The sequence below is a fragment of the Enoplosus armatus genome, chromosome 18, assembly GCF_043641665.1.
Source record: "Enoplosus armatus isolate fEnoArm2 chromosome 18, fEnoArm2.hap1, whole genome shotgun sequence".
In the NCBI taxonomy this organism is placed as follows: Eukaryota; Metazoa; Chordata; class Actinopteri; order Centrarchiformes; family Enoplosidae; genus Enoplosus; species Enoplosus armatus.
The window spans coordinates 10,521,468-10,535,548 of record NC_092197.1 but is presented as its reverse complement, the minus strand read 5'-3'; the positions used below and the strand labels follow the sequence as shown (position 1 = coordinate 10,535,548).

Below are 14,081 nucleotides of genomic sequence, written 5' to 3'. Positions count from 1 at the left end.
TCATGAACAGCACAAGTGGCATACAATAACAAACAGAATAGAGCTTACAAAAAGACAGTTGGATGTAATACCACGATAATCTAATCAGTTCACTTGGGAGTAGGGGTTATGGGAAAGTTGACTTGCAGTGTTAATTTACTTCCAAGGTCAAATAAATTAATGATAGCTACTGGTTGTGTAGGTGGATCCTTGGATCCTAGATTACAACCAGCTGTATTGTGATATCAGATATGAACTAATTAAACAGTTTATTATAACCTTGGTGGATATTGCATCTCATTAAAAAGAGTAAACATGCTATTTGACTCCAAGTTAAACCGCTTTAATACCTAGAAGGATAAATATTTAACTCCTTTTAAAGAACTTCAAGTTAATCAGGATACACATTAGACAGTGGTGGACCTGTGTAGGTGTGTCGGATCTTACAGGGATTATTGACAACACTTCAGAGTGTGAGCTGCTGATAAAGAGCAGACAATTAGGACAAAAAGGATGCTGCAATAATCATGTATGTTATCATCTATATCCAGATATGGAGGTCATGTTTATTTGGTAATCACTAAGGTGTTTAGCTCCAAGGACAAGACTGATTTGTTCACAACAAGGCAGTGAGTCATTCGGGGTGGAGAGAACATTTCAAACTCTTTTCAATAGTTTGAGTGTACCTGATAGCTGAAGTATCTGGAGACATACGCTGGGGTTCATAAGTCAAGGTTCAGGTGTCAGATGTTGAATTGCTATGGGCATACTTTTGTCTAGCCTCTAAGAAAAGAAAGTTTGTACATTTTGAAAAGAAAAATGTCAAGTTCATAAAACATATTTAATATAAACTGACTAAAGAGTGAACAGTCCATTAAAATCACGCTTTTGCTCTAATTTATGAAATTGAATCTGATGACAGATCAGTCCTCTTAGAGGCTGGTGAGACATATGACAACATATGAACTTTTATCTTGACTGTAACAAGATAATCTGGCCTCATATCACACATCACTCCCATTCCAAGACACTTTATCAGTTTAAGCCCGATGTCTGAAAACACTACAGCTGTCTCTTTGACCTGTGACAGGCGATCTCACCGCAGGTTAGGATGCTGAGTCGGTTCATATTACTAACAATTGGCATGTGCGAGTTTGTGTGTAGAATCACCAGTAACGCCGCTGACGCACTGAAACAGCTGAGAACACTATGGATGAACGGCAGCCTCACATATGGATGTGACAGATAGATAGATATATAGCTGTATGGACAGCCAGACAGACACATATAAACATACTTATAGATATCAAAGTGGATGCTACGATCTTGCAGATTGTATAGCATTAAAAATAACAGAATACAGTGAACGCAAAGAAGTTGCAAATTGCAAAAACGTTCAGTTACTGTATGGCAAGTTTAGAGTTGCACCTTTTGTGGTGAATTATAGGTCAGCCGAAGGGTCAATTATCCAACTCTTAGTGAGGATCAACACACTCATGCATTCCTTTAGAACTGTTTTTCTGCTCTTTCAAAAATACTGTTTTCACCAGGGGGACAAGGGCGCAGAGGGCAAAGCTGTGGAAAGAGACGACTATCATGTTTCTAATACATTTCTCCCGAGAACAGAAGAACCTTCGTACCTGTCGCAAGTGTAAAACAGAGAGGTGTCAAAAGTGAAATGTGATCGGCGTATCTGACAAAGGGGAAACTGCTGCGGGGGATCAGTTCAGAGAGAGAAAGACCTGCGTCCCCACAGCAGATGGGAGCTTTATCGTTATGGCCGGAGGGGGGGAGAGCCAAAGAAGAGAGACGCGAGACCACAAAAAAGGTTGGAGACACGGCTGGACTGTGACACATGTCCCACTGCGGAGGGGGATTTTACTCACCTGGCCTTTGGTGTGTCATCATGTTACCAGTCCTGTCATGAGCCTCCACCCTGTCCGCCTGTGCTGTATTGTTCTGTACTGCATGTGGACAAGGGAATAAAAGAGAATAGATAATGAAAAAGAGAGTAGGCTAGGCAGTGGGAGTGAGCCACATTTTGGCCTATTGTTGGTGCTGTATCTTTTTTTTAACATGACTAAAGTGAAGGATAAAGCTGATCAAAGGGGTGTGTGTGATTGCTCTAGTGGGTGTTGAGGATCATTAGTTGGTAGGGCAATGCGAGTGAATAGAGTCTGATGTGCCATGGAGGAAGAGAAAGATGATGCTGCAGATGAAGAAGCTTAACAACAGTGAGATATCATACTTCATTGCGTAGATCTTGAAAAGACGCACCTGAGGACCGCTCACTGAATACCACACCTGGACTATGTTTTTAATGTCTGTCGCCATCTGTCTCATTCAAAGTAGCTACATGCACAATCCCTCACTTGTATGTACAGTAGGACATCAAGACATTTCATGGCTTTAATGACAACCTTTGTTATGCTTTCGCACAATGCAAGAGAAAGAGAGAGAAAGGGAGAGAGAGTGTGTGTGAGGATCTGAGGAGAAGAGAGTGCCTTAGTCTTAACACACCCCAGATGTGCTTAAACCCAAAATAAGCAATAGATAAAGCCAGTTTTACTGTGTTGAGTCCTATTTACACTGATGTAAAGACAAGTCTTCACTTGCACTGTGTAGACAAGTGTGCATCCTCAGAATTAAACAGATCAAACAATGGAGGTGAAACACAAGACAGCTGACCAGATACACTGTGCAAAACAACTGCAAACCATAATACACTGAATTTACACAGAGGTGCATATGCTTCAACTTTGAATGTGACTGTGTTTTGACTGAGGTATTTATAATATAAACAAACTCTGTAACAAGCAAGGATATAAAAGTAACACTTAGAAACATGAGCTCAGAAAGGACTTACACAGTCCCAAAGACCTCCATGTCAAATACCTTTGTAATGGAGCTGTTTTTCTAAAAAGGACCGTGCACGATAAAGTGGACCTTGGGGTTCTTTATAGGGAGACTGAGCGAGAGAGCTGTGTGCCAGCCTGCTGGAGGTGCTGCGAGATCAAGAACAGCCCACCCCCAGGTGGTAAAGCTAAGCTTTCAGGGGTGAGAGGTCACAGACACCGGAGTGGTCACACACGTGTCAGAACACTATTTACAACTGAAGAGGCCCACCTCAGACCACCTACAACTGCTCCTCCACTACAATACTGTACATCTGCAGCAGGTGATGTGCTTCAGGATCCACTAGGTGGCGGTAAAGTTCCATATACAGCATCTCTTTAGCGTGACATCCTGGCATGAATGACTCTTATCATCCGTCAAGAGACAGCATAACTGCAATATGTCTGAACTCTGATCCTGTACTATATAATCAGAAAACCATGAAGAGATGAGAGGACTACACAGACATTCATTTGCTGTTGAAATGAAACCATACAAGGTCGGATACAGCTTCAAATACATAGGTGGCCACGTATGCCTGTGCATAACTATGTCCTTAATTTGAAACGTGTCCATAACCTTTGGGCTCTTGTTCAAGGTCGCAAAGGAGTTAAGCGTGGCTAACAGTATTGGAATGCGAACTAGTTGTCTCAAGCAATGAGGTACACTTACTAAGTTTATTATCCAAATATTTAAAATAGAACAAAACTCCATACGCAATATAAGAGCATCATCTCTCATTGCACCGCCATGAATATCTTTTCACCCTTGATCTGTATCCAGTGATCATATACGACTACTCTCATCCAAGTCCTCCAATTCCAAGTTTGGTGAAAAGACATGCAGTGAATTACTATGCAAGCTAAAGCCAAATGCAGACTAGATTACATGTAACTTATATATATGCCAACAATGACAGCCTTAAAAACACTGGACTTGACTTAGTTTTTGTTATAACAAATGTAATCTATCAAATGTATAAACTGTATAGTTAAACTGTATAAGCTGGAATTTAACAGTGATTAAACAGATATAAAAGATGTATATGACTTAGATAAGAACAATTAATAAAAATGCAATATAATGGGGAAGTGAAGAAAGACCCTTCTAAATCACCCATTTATTATTATATTAAGTGTTGATTTAGCAGCGGTATAACAAGATATCACAGCAGGATTATGGAACGAGGGGAATTGAATAGTTGCTTAACACATGTAGAATGATAGCTAGGTAACATAGCTCATATGCCACTATCTATTTGAGATCCACTTGATAATACCCCCCAAAAGTAGTCCAGGCTGAACTTTAACCACCAGGTGTTATATAAAAAACAAAGTGTGCCAGTGGGACCACAGGACGTAGAGATGCTGGGCTAGCTCCAGCAGTTACTTCCGTGTCCATTTACCTTTAAACATAGGTCTGATAGTTGATTATTTTAAGTCACTTCTTTTAAAAGCAAAACAAAAAAAGTAGTATATGAAAACCCTGTTTAGATACACTAACATCAGTTTTTCTTGGTGTGTCCTGCTGGAAGTCAGTTGCTGTGACTCGCAGAGCCTCCAGTATCTGAATGTACTCTGCCAGATACACAATGCTTTGAAAAGCAAATATGTATGAGCATTGTGCTTGTCTCCTACAAGCATGGACGTTTATCATGTCGCCCTCTGGTGGTTGTAAGCAAACATCAGAGTAAAGTGTGCTTGACCTCAAATGAAATGAAACGTGAATACATACAGCAATGGACATTCTCAGTAATGACTCAGTGGAGGTGTTTCTTTATGTTGAGATGAAAAGCAGTAAATTGTTAATTTTACGCCTTCCTTGCCTGTAACTCTACCGACAATGAGTAAAGAGATATCAGTTTCAGAGTACAGCATGGTCTCACTACTGTTGTTGAAGCAATAACTGACAATGAACAATGACAATCTCTCCTAAACCACACACTGCTTTGTGGATTCATATTGTGCAGGTACATTGAGTTCAAACACACAAACTGCCTCCAGATAAGTGGGGAAATGACTTTATGGAAGTCTGAGTACTGATGGCTGTAGTGATCATCAAGAGAGGTATGGGAGGTCCACTGCATCCACTGGTCTTGGTACAAACAAATCTGCATGAAACAATACCACAGCGATAGAGAACAGGAAGAGGAAGAGGACATGGAGCAAATACATCACCAAGAGGAAGCAGCAAGGTGTGTCAACTTTCAAACTATGAAAGGAACTTTGAACTGCAAAAGTGTGTGGAGAAAGAAGCTCAGTGTTTGGTGTCTTGCTTCATTACTGCAGCAACGTCTGACGTGCCTTCATCACCTCACAGTTTCAGCACACACATCCTCTGGGTTTGACGACTACAAGTCTGCAACATATTGTATCATACTGCAAATTTAGTCTTGCCAACAGTTGATACAGACACAGGATAATTGTTATTCTTACACCTGACTGAGTTTTAGCTTTTCTAGTCTTGTTTTTAAGTTACACATGAGTAAAATAATAAAATATATGGCAGATTTTGTATGGCACTTTGGGAGGTATTATATAAAACAGTCCATCACAACTAAGGCAGTACTGATTGCAGGGCTGCTGTATTGTATTGCGTCATATTGTACAGGTGTTAACGCGTCTGCACCTACATATGGCCATTGTCAATGATACTATGCATCTAGAAGAGCAGAAAGTTCGCTGTCACAATGACAGAAATTTAATATAGGTGAGACTATATATAAAGTGACAGTAACTGATATAGCGATCCATTGAACAGACAAAATACATCATCAGCAGTGAAAGGTTTGATACAGTGTATGTGATAACAAATGTACAGAAAAATCACAATGTACAGATACAGTACCTCACAAAAAAAGTACTGTAACACTGTACTGTAACATAAACATGCAAACATTTATGCATGTGGTAAAGAACTGTGATCAAGAATGTACTGGGTGGGAAATCTTACAGTTGGAAAATAAGTTGGAGTCTCTCTTGTGGACTCCCTCAAACATATCTTTGGCATTGCTGTGTGGCAATATCTTGTTACTTATCAGCCAACACATATGTCTTTGCTGATATACGTGCAATATCCTACTGTAGCATAGACTGATATCAGTCGGAGGTCAATAGTTGCAGTTCTTCTTCATCCTGTAGGGGATTCCTATAATCCACTATATCAACCATGTGTCTTGTGTCTTTTACAAAGCAGTGGAGTTCGGTCAGTCATCAGTACATAAAATACTTATCCAGGCATTATGGTATGATCCACATGATGTTCAATGTAAAGAACAAGGAAGTAAAGAACCAATAGCCATAATTCATTGTTTCAGTAAAGCTCTGTCACAACCTCTGACACAGTTCACTGTGTCACTGAGGTTAGCTTTATTAATCTCTCATTCTTGTGAGTTGCTGTTGCCACTAGCTATAACTAAATCTGTAGTAATCCATATAGACAGGTCTGCAGGAGCCCTTAATATAAATGAGTAGTTGATCCTCTGTGCCATTAGATAATACTTTTCTCCTAATGACGGCTCTGGATTCAGAGCTCTAACCATCGACTGCCTCACTGCTGCTGGTGCTGAGACACTTACGTAATGTAGAAAAATAATCAATATAAAGACATTAAAACTGACAAGAGCATACCGTGAAGGTGACTTGTCACCATCATTTACCATTTGTCACATGGTGGGATGTTATATGGGAATAATCTATAGCTATCACGTCTGTGTGTGGAGTCGACTACCCACAAAAGGGTAGGTGAGGTGAGAAGGTCTTTACCCACATCAAAGAAAATGAAAATGGAAAGCTCACACTTTCTGAGGGCATTACACCAATCAGGTCTGTTTCACAAAAGGGATTTGTGAGCATTGCTTACACACATAATGCAAATCGTAGCAACGTCGCGCTGCACAAACGATGGCTGTTTACAGAGTCAGAGTCATACAGAGCTCTTGCATTCTCATGCACAGGTCTTGTGACCTGTGCATGAGAATGCAAGAGCTCTGTGTTCTGTGTGTGTGTGAGGCATTTGTTCAGAATAGTTAAAATTGAAAAGTGAAAGAAAAAAAGTAGCAATTAAGTCTGGTGATGCAGCCAAAATGAATAGGAAAAATAATACAAGGTATTTTCAGAATAGGATAAATGAAATTAAGTATGACAGTAAGAAACTTTATTCTGGGTAGATCTAGGGATAACACACCCTCTTTTACTGAGGTAGATGGTACTTTTATTTCAAAACCTCTTGATAATGATCAATGACAGTATCACATAACAAAATGACACAAAATTAACGTGAAAGGAAATGATCTTATTCTGCAAATCACAGCATGCATGTTGCAAACTTGGTTAACCAGGCCCCCGGCTCACAAGTGTTGGATGGAGAATAGAAAGTAAAGACGGGAACATTAAAGTAAAATTAGTAAACCTCATGGTTAGGAATAAACCGCTGTATACACTAACCAGAGCAAACAGTAAGGTGCATTAATACTTGCTTGTTCCGAAGCCGGTATATGTCAAAAGTGTTTCATCTCTCCCACTCCCTCCTCATTTGTAGAAGTAGGAGAGACCTACACATGTGGGCTGACTCTGTTCTATGGGTCAAGTATCAAGAGTACCATGTACTGTTGCAACTGCAGAGAATGGCCAATCAGTGATGAAAAGATAAATTACTGTAACCCTTATCCGCCGTAAGCTCCACCAAACAATCTGCTGTCATTCTAGCTAGTGTGCCAATATCCACCAGACATGTTGCAGTCACGGCTCATACGTGGCTCTTTTCTCTGCTTCCATATTTTTATTTTCCGGATCTATTTTTGCCAGACCAGCTCGCGTCTCTTTAAACATGAAATTCACTTGTGGATGTATATAAATGCTTATATCTATTTATATTTGACATTCATTTAATTTTTTTATTTCATAAATCACAAAAAAATGGCTGCAAATAACTTAAAACACTCAGCTTCTGAAACGCTTCCAGTGGACATTGGAACTGTGGACATGACCGGCACTTGACATAGCCACATCCAGTGCACATCTGGGGTTATTCTGCCATCCCTGAGTGTCAGATTGTTATGGACATAATGGGATCCCTGCCTAAGGCCACATTAAATCTAGGTATTTGAATGAATTTGTATATGATTAGAAAGATGTGAGAATAGAATAGGTATACGTTAAAAATCCTTATTGAGATGGCTTGACCTGTTCTGTTTTAGCTAGCTAGCTCTTAACTGGTTGTAATAGCTACCTGTTGACCTATGGTGTTTTAGCTAGTAGAGTGAGCGAGTGTGTGTGTGTGTGTGTGTGTGTGTGAGAGAGATAGAGAAATGCAGGCCACAATGAGTGTCAGGAAGTCCAAAGTCTTCTGCAGTTTGATGACAAGAGGACCAGGGCTGTGCGACATCACACAGACCAGAACAAATACAAGTTGATACTGCGACTTATGTCTTCATGGTAATGAAAATTGAGATCCAGTGGCGGACTCAGGCTGTCTGTGGGCCAGAAGTGAAAAACTAAAAAGGCACCAGTTGCATGTGGTGGGACAATAGTGCGCAGAAAGTTTCTCCATCACATATTACATTTTCTCCACTTCCTTTATCTACCAAAGGGGCATCTAAGAGGGCACTTCTGAAGTGTTTTTTTCAAGGAGGGGCGGGTCGCCCTCTTGAAAGTCACAAATGAATACATTTCAAATATGAAATGCTTTTTGTATAGTCAGAGGCCTGCTAGTTTTGTTTACACATCTAAGTTTCAGTTAGATGTGTAAATGTTTTTTCTCTACATAGCAAGACAGAGAAATTAATACAATGACTTATAATGATAAAAACAAACTAAATAATTTCTTAAAACCCTGGGTGATGACATCATTTTATTATTATTAAAGAAACATTGAGCTATGTATTAAATAATACTGAAAATGAACACAGGTCATTGTTGATCCATGTTGTGCAATAAAAGGTTTTGAATATGTTGTGCATCAGATGGTTAAATGCTAAAGCACTCTATTCTGGACCCAAGTCCCCATCTAGGATCTTCAGCTTACCCCTGTTTGCGCTACCAAACCTCTGGACATGCGGAGAAATATACTCACCTTGACAACGTATTGACCCAAGCCAACCTCTAGTGGCTGGAAGCAGTGCCTGAGGAAGCTTGGTCTGTTTACTTAAAATAAATGAAAAATACCATCTAGCCCCTGAAGGAAGCAACCAGGACTACAAACTGGTGCGACAGGACCACCAGTTTTGTTTTGCAGAGGCCTCTCTTCCCCTCATGTACTGACACAAATATCTGGTTGGCCAATGGAATGCCAAATCCAAAACCTGATTTTTGTTAATGGGGGGTCATAAAAAAAGTCACTATGTAACCTTGGAATGATTGATTAACGATAATTTCCCTCTTTCCACGTTAGTCTTAAAGATTTTTGTTGGAGACGGTTCTTGACAGATCAATTTTCTTTATCCACGTCTTTCTCTTAAATGTTTGTGAGATTTATACTCGTGCATAATGAGATTTTGTATATGTGCTGGTGGCCCCAACAGCTCCTCTTGAATATTATTCTGTAGACCATTGCTTGTCCCTAACCCCCCCCCCCCCTAAGGGCAGACTCATTCTCAAGTACAAGCTGTTTTATTGAAAGTATTTTGCGGGATGTATTTGTCCTTTTCACACCTCAGAGGGAGTGACAGAGGTGACAGACCATTTTGACAGTAATTGGATGGTTGATTGCTGTGGTTGGGTTACCTCAGGCAAAAGAAGCAAACCAACAGCACTCTCATCCACTCCTCTAGCCTGACAGAAACAACTCACATAAGTATGTGACTGCGTATGGCCGTCTCTTGAGGAGCCAATAGTATTATCATCCTCCTCAGCTGTGATGCACCATTTGGCATAATAATCTCTTACTGGTCCACTCAGGTACAGTGTTACCAATGATTCTCACATCCTCAAGTCAAATCAAGTTAACACCTCTCTGAGAGTGTCAACAAAAATTGAATGTTATAAGCTACACTGAGGTTTGTTTTGTTGCACCACTGTACTTGATTGCATTAAATTGGATGTCTCTAGCACTGAGTTCCTTTCCTGTACATGCTTCCCAGGCAAACATTTCAGATTTCCTTTTCCGAGGAAGTATTCAGAATTACTGAAAGCTCTCTTTGTCTTAGCTACTTACAGAAAACAGTTAAGCCTTGTACTCATGATGTTAAATGCCCTCCCAGTGAATCAGCTGGTCCCCGCAAAAAAATCACAAGCAACACAGAAAACAAAATAATAAAAATGCAAAAAATATATATATATTTGCCTCCCTGTGTTACAGTGTAAGAATCCATTATAGTGACGCTAACTGGTTGGAAGCTAGTGTATGTTGATAGGTCTGTTTCCCTTGCAAGTGCAGTGACCCAGAAGTGTAAAGGCTTATCCTCCTCTTGCTTGATATCCAGACTGAATCTTCACAGAGAAAGCCCATTTTATAAGTCGCTGCATCTTCTGCCCTGTTTTGAACCCACACAAAACCCAGCCTGGTGCTATGACAGTCAAACAAAGAGGTAGAACAGGGAAATATTAAGGGCAAGAGGAGGTGCTGCAGCTGTCTGCTCAGTTGTGCATGAGATGATAAACATTGGGAGGCTTTTATCTGAGTGCTTTTCTCAAGATTCTCCTCACACAAGGATGAGCAGTGAACAACTCCGATACTACGTAAAAGGTTTGGTGCTTTTCAAAACCACAAGACTTCTCTTTGCAATTCTCAAAGCACCAAATGGGAAGCAGTGGCAACTGGGCTGTGGCACTTTCTCACCTCGCATGTAATCAGCTACGGCATCTGGTGCTCACACACAACTGTGCCACCGGCAATCGGCATGAGATACACAAAAATCAGTACTTATGAAAACTACTTTTCAGAACATATAATTTGCCTTGATTCATTTGGGGAAGCTGTGATGGTGCAACATGAAATTGGCATTTAAAAAAATAAATTCTAATGAAGCACATCTTCTTTCTAAAAGTATTTACAAAACTTTAGATTTTACAGCTGTCACCTGAAATGTCTTTAATATGATCAGACCGGCTTCTTACCACCTTCCCACGCAAACAAACAAACAAACAAACAAACAAACAGTAAAACACGGACGTCCTCATGCACGCACACATGCCACACACTGGCTTGATCGATGCATTGTGCTATATGAGAGCTGTGTGTGATGGGTAGCCAGCAGGGGGATGGGTCAATGTGGTGCTGCTGCTCGCGTTCTGTCTGTCTTTCTGTGTATTCTCATTCTCTCTCAAGCGCCGACAGCAGCAGCTTACTGTTGCTGCGGTGTGTGAGAGAATCTGCATCTAACTTGGGGATTAGAGGAGCAGTCATCAGTCGTGGTGGATTTTTCCATGTCCTACAGCTTAAGTGTCTCTGACCCTCTTTACCAGTCTACTACAAACACAGGGGTGCTGAAGAGGAATTCTCTGGATAAGGTAAAATAACACTTTGTTTATATAATGAATTTATTACGTTTTACAGGCTAGAGGGTAGTTTGACTTGATGGGAACTGCTTTATTCCTTTTCCGTGATATGTGAATCCATTTAGAATCAACAATATGGGGCAAATTTTCTAAGAGAGTTTTCAAGAATGTGTTTAATCTAATAATTGTATCTTGGGTTGTTTCAATACTCTTGACTCTTGCTAAAAAAATACTTTTTTTCAGTTTGAGCTTGCTTGTTGTATTACTTTCGTGTGTGTCTTACTAAGGGCAGATTCCTTCTCATTTTTAGTTCTTATTTAAGATCTTCTTTATTCTCATCACCTCTTCATTAACCACAACATTTTCTACCCTGATCAATACTTACTTGCCCCAAGAATACTGTGGATGTTGTCAGAAGAGGGCTTGATAACTTGATACTTTATCTTACCAATACAACATCCTTTTATATAACATGAGTTGTATATTTAATTATCAACAATAACAGAATAATTTCAATTAAAAACTGACTATTCTTATAAGAGGATGATCTCTAATAAACACATTTGTTGATTCAAACTATGCTCCATGTAACAATCAATAAATCTGTCAAGATTAAAATGTTTTGCATATATTTTAATATACACTTAACAAGTAGAAAAGTAAAACAAATTTAAAATTTACTTAAAACAGTACATGGAACAGACAGGGCGCACTCTCCCTTATCAAAGCTTATCGAACACATTCTGCCATCCCAGTTATGAAATGTTAATAAAACGGTGAAGGGTGCATTTCACCTTTAGTGCGAACACAGTCACACTAAGTCAGACATGTATTTTATTTTTGGGACTTTTAGCCTTTCATATGAGACAATGCTTTGATGCCTAATGAGGGGAAGTAAGAGGTGATTGAGGGTTCCTCTGACGCACAAGGCTTCACTGAGCACAGCAAGAGCTCCCTGTATGGACCTGACACACTGCATGTCCATGTGTACTTCACCCATTGTGCTATACTATAGATGGCTATGCTTATTTATTAAATTTTTTACACCATAACAAAAAATGATGCACTTTCAATTTACAGACTTTTGTTTAATTTAATGTTTTGCGCTGTATATTAAATAATGTTTTATGCAACCACACTAAAAAACGTACAACATTTTAGGCATAGCAACATGCTAACATATTTCTCATGTACATGTACTATGAGTCAGAATCACTACTGCTCTGTTGGATTAAGTACAGTACCATCTCTCAGCTTAATTTTAAAATACGCACTGTGAGGACACAATTAATAACATGTTCTTGTTCTCAAACAAATTATTAATGCAATACATGACAGATGTTTTAGAGCATCTTCTGAAATTGATGTGGCAGAGAGCATTGTGCTGCACTGGCACATAACTTCTATAATGCAGATCAGAGGCAGACAGGAAGTTGGTTTACATAGGATGATAAATGCTGTTAATATTGCGTGACTCAATGTACTCTCTTGATTCCATCACATTAACAAAACATAGAAATCCTCTTATAATCACTGCCGCTGCTGAGCAATGGCCACGTGGAGCAGAGTGTGGACGTCCATTCAGCCATTTTCATTATAAAAAAAATGCCATGACTTAATCACCTCTTTGATATATTTCTCAGTCATTAACAGCACCGAACTCATTGGGCATTTTTGATGGAATCAAAACTTACTGTTACACTTCTACACAGCTTGCCTGTCACTCTACCATCCTTTGTTAAATGCTGAGTTGGCTCATTAGAGTTGTTTGAAATTTTTTTGGTTTCATGCTCTGAAAATGCGTATTGTGGCTGCCCTAAGCATGACCTCATAAATACTCAGTTCAATAAAAACAAAATCAGTTCAATAATACTGAGTGAGGATTTTCTCTCTGACCAGAAAGGCCATGGCAGCTTTACTGCTCTTCAACTCTTATCCTTATTCATATTTGGTCAATTTTACAGTTTGCAAGCATTAATAATTAATATTAAAAGGCACTGACTGTCATACTCCTTCTGATTCTATACACTACCACACGTAATTCATTCCAAAACAAATAAAGCACATTCAGTCTTAATCTGTCATGTCAAGTCAGTGTATAAGTTGAGCTGGAAGACTTTTTAGAGGCCATTTCAGTCCAGAAAAGTGCAGTGTGGAGAAAGTTTTTGGAACAGGAAAGAGTTTTGTTTCCATGTGTCAGGCTTTAGGGAAGGGAATACTTGTCACATACCATTCCTCATCAAACACCTGACGCATGATTTCTCTTCTCATTGGAGAACTTGAAAGAAGACTTGAAGAAATGAAAAGCATAAACAGTGGCTAAAAAAAAAGCTTACAGATACACTCACCAATTTAGTTATAGTGCCAAACAGTAAAACTAAATGATGTGATCAAAAATTAAAAGATTGATAGAAAATGTAAATAAATGTTTTTAAAATAAGTGTTAACAAAATGTAATGCTGAAACTACTACAAAAAAAACCTCACATAAGACAAATGAACATGACCTTGAGCCAACTGGTTCAACTACATGAAATGGCTGACATGAAGGAACTGTAACTGAATAAAGATGCAGTGTTGCAGACGCAAGCTGTATGCCATCACATCTTATTTTTATATTTGTGCCTCCAGACATATTACTTGCTGATCATGATAAGTACTCTTATATAATGCTGGCGAGTTTAGTGGGTCAGAGTGACAGAAGGGAAGATTGGGTTTGTATGAAAGTCACTAGGACATGCTGTACATGAAGACAGACCCTCTGATGCTTACA

At 39.3% G+C, this 14,081-nt stretch overlaps 1 protein-coding gene across 1 annotated transcript in view; it reads right to left on the bottom strand.

Moving 5' to 3' along the window:
- Positions 1-14,081, bottom strand: part of gdnfa (glial cell derived neurotrophic factor a) — a 41,044-nt gene that overhangs the window by 13,633 nt on the left and 13,330 nt on the right. Inside the window, exon 3 of the mRNA XM_070924117.1 lies at positions 1,866-1,943. Coding sequence (XP_070780218.1) covers positions 1,866-1,943 — 78 coding nt within the window. The remainder of the gene's footprint in view (positions 1-1,865; positions 1,944-14,081) is intronic.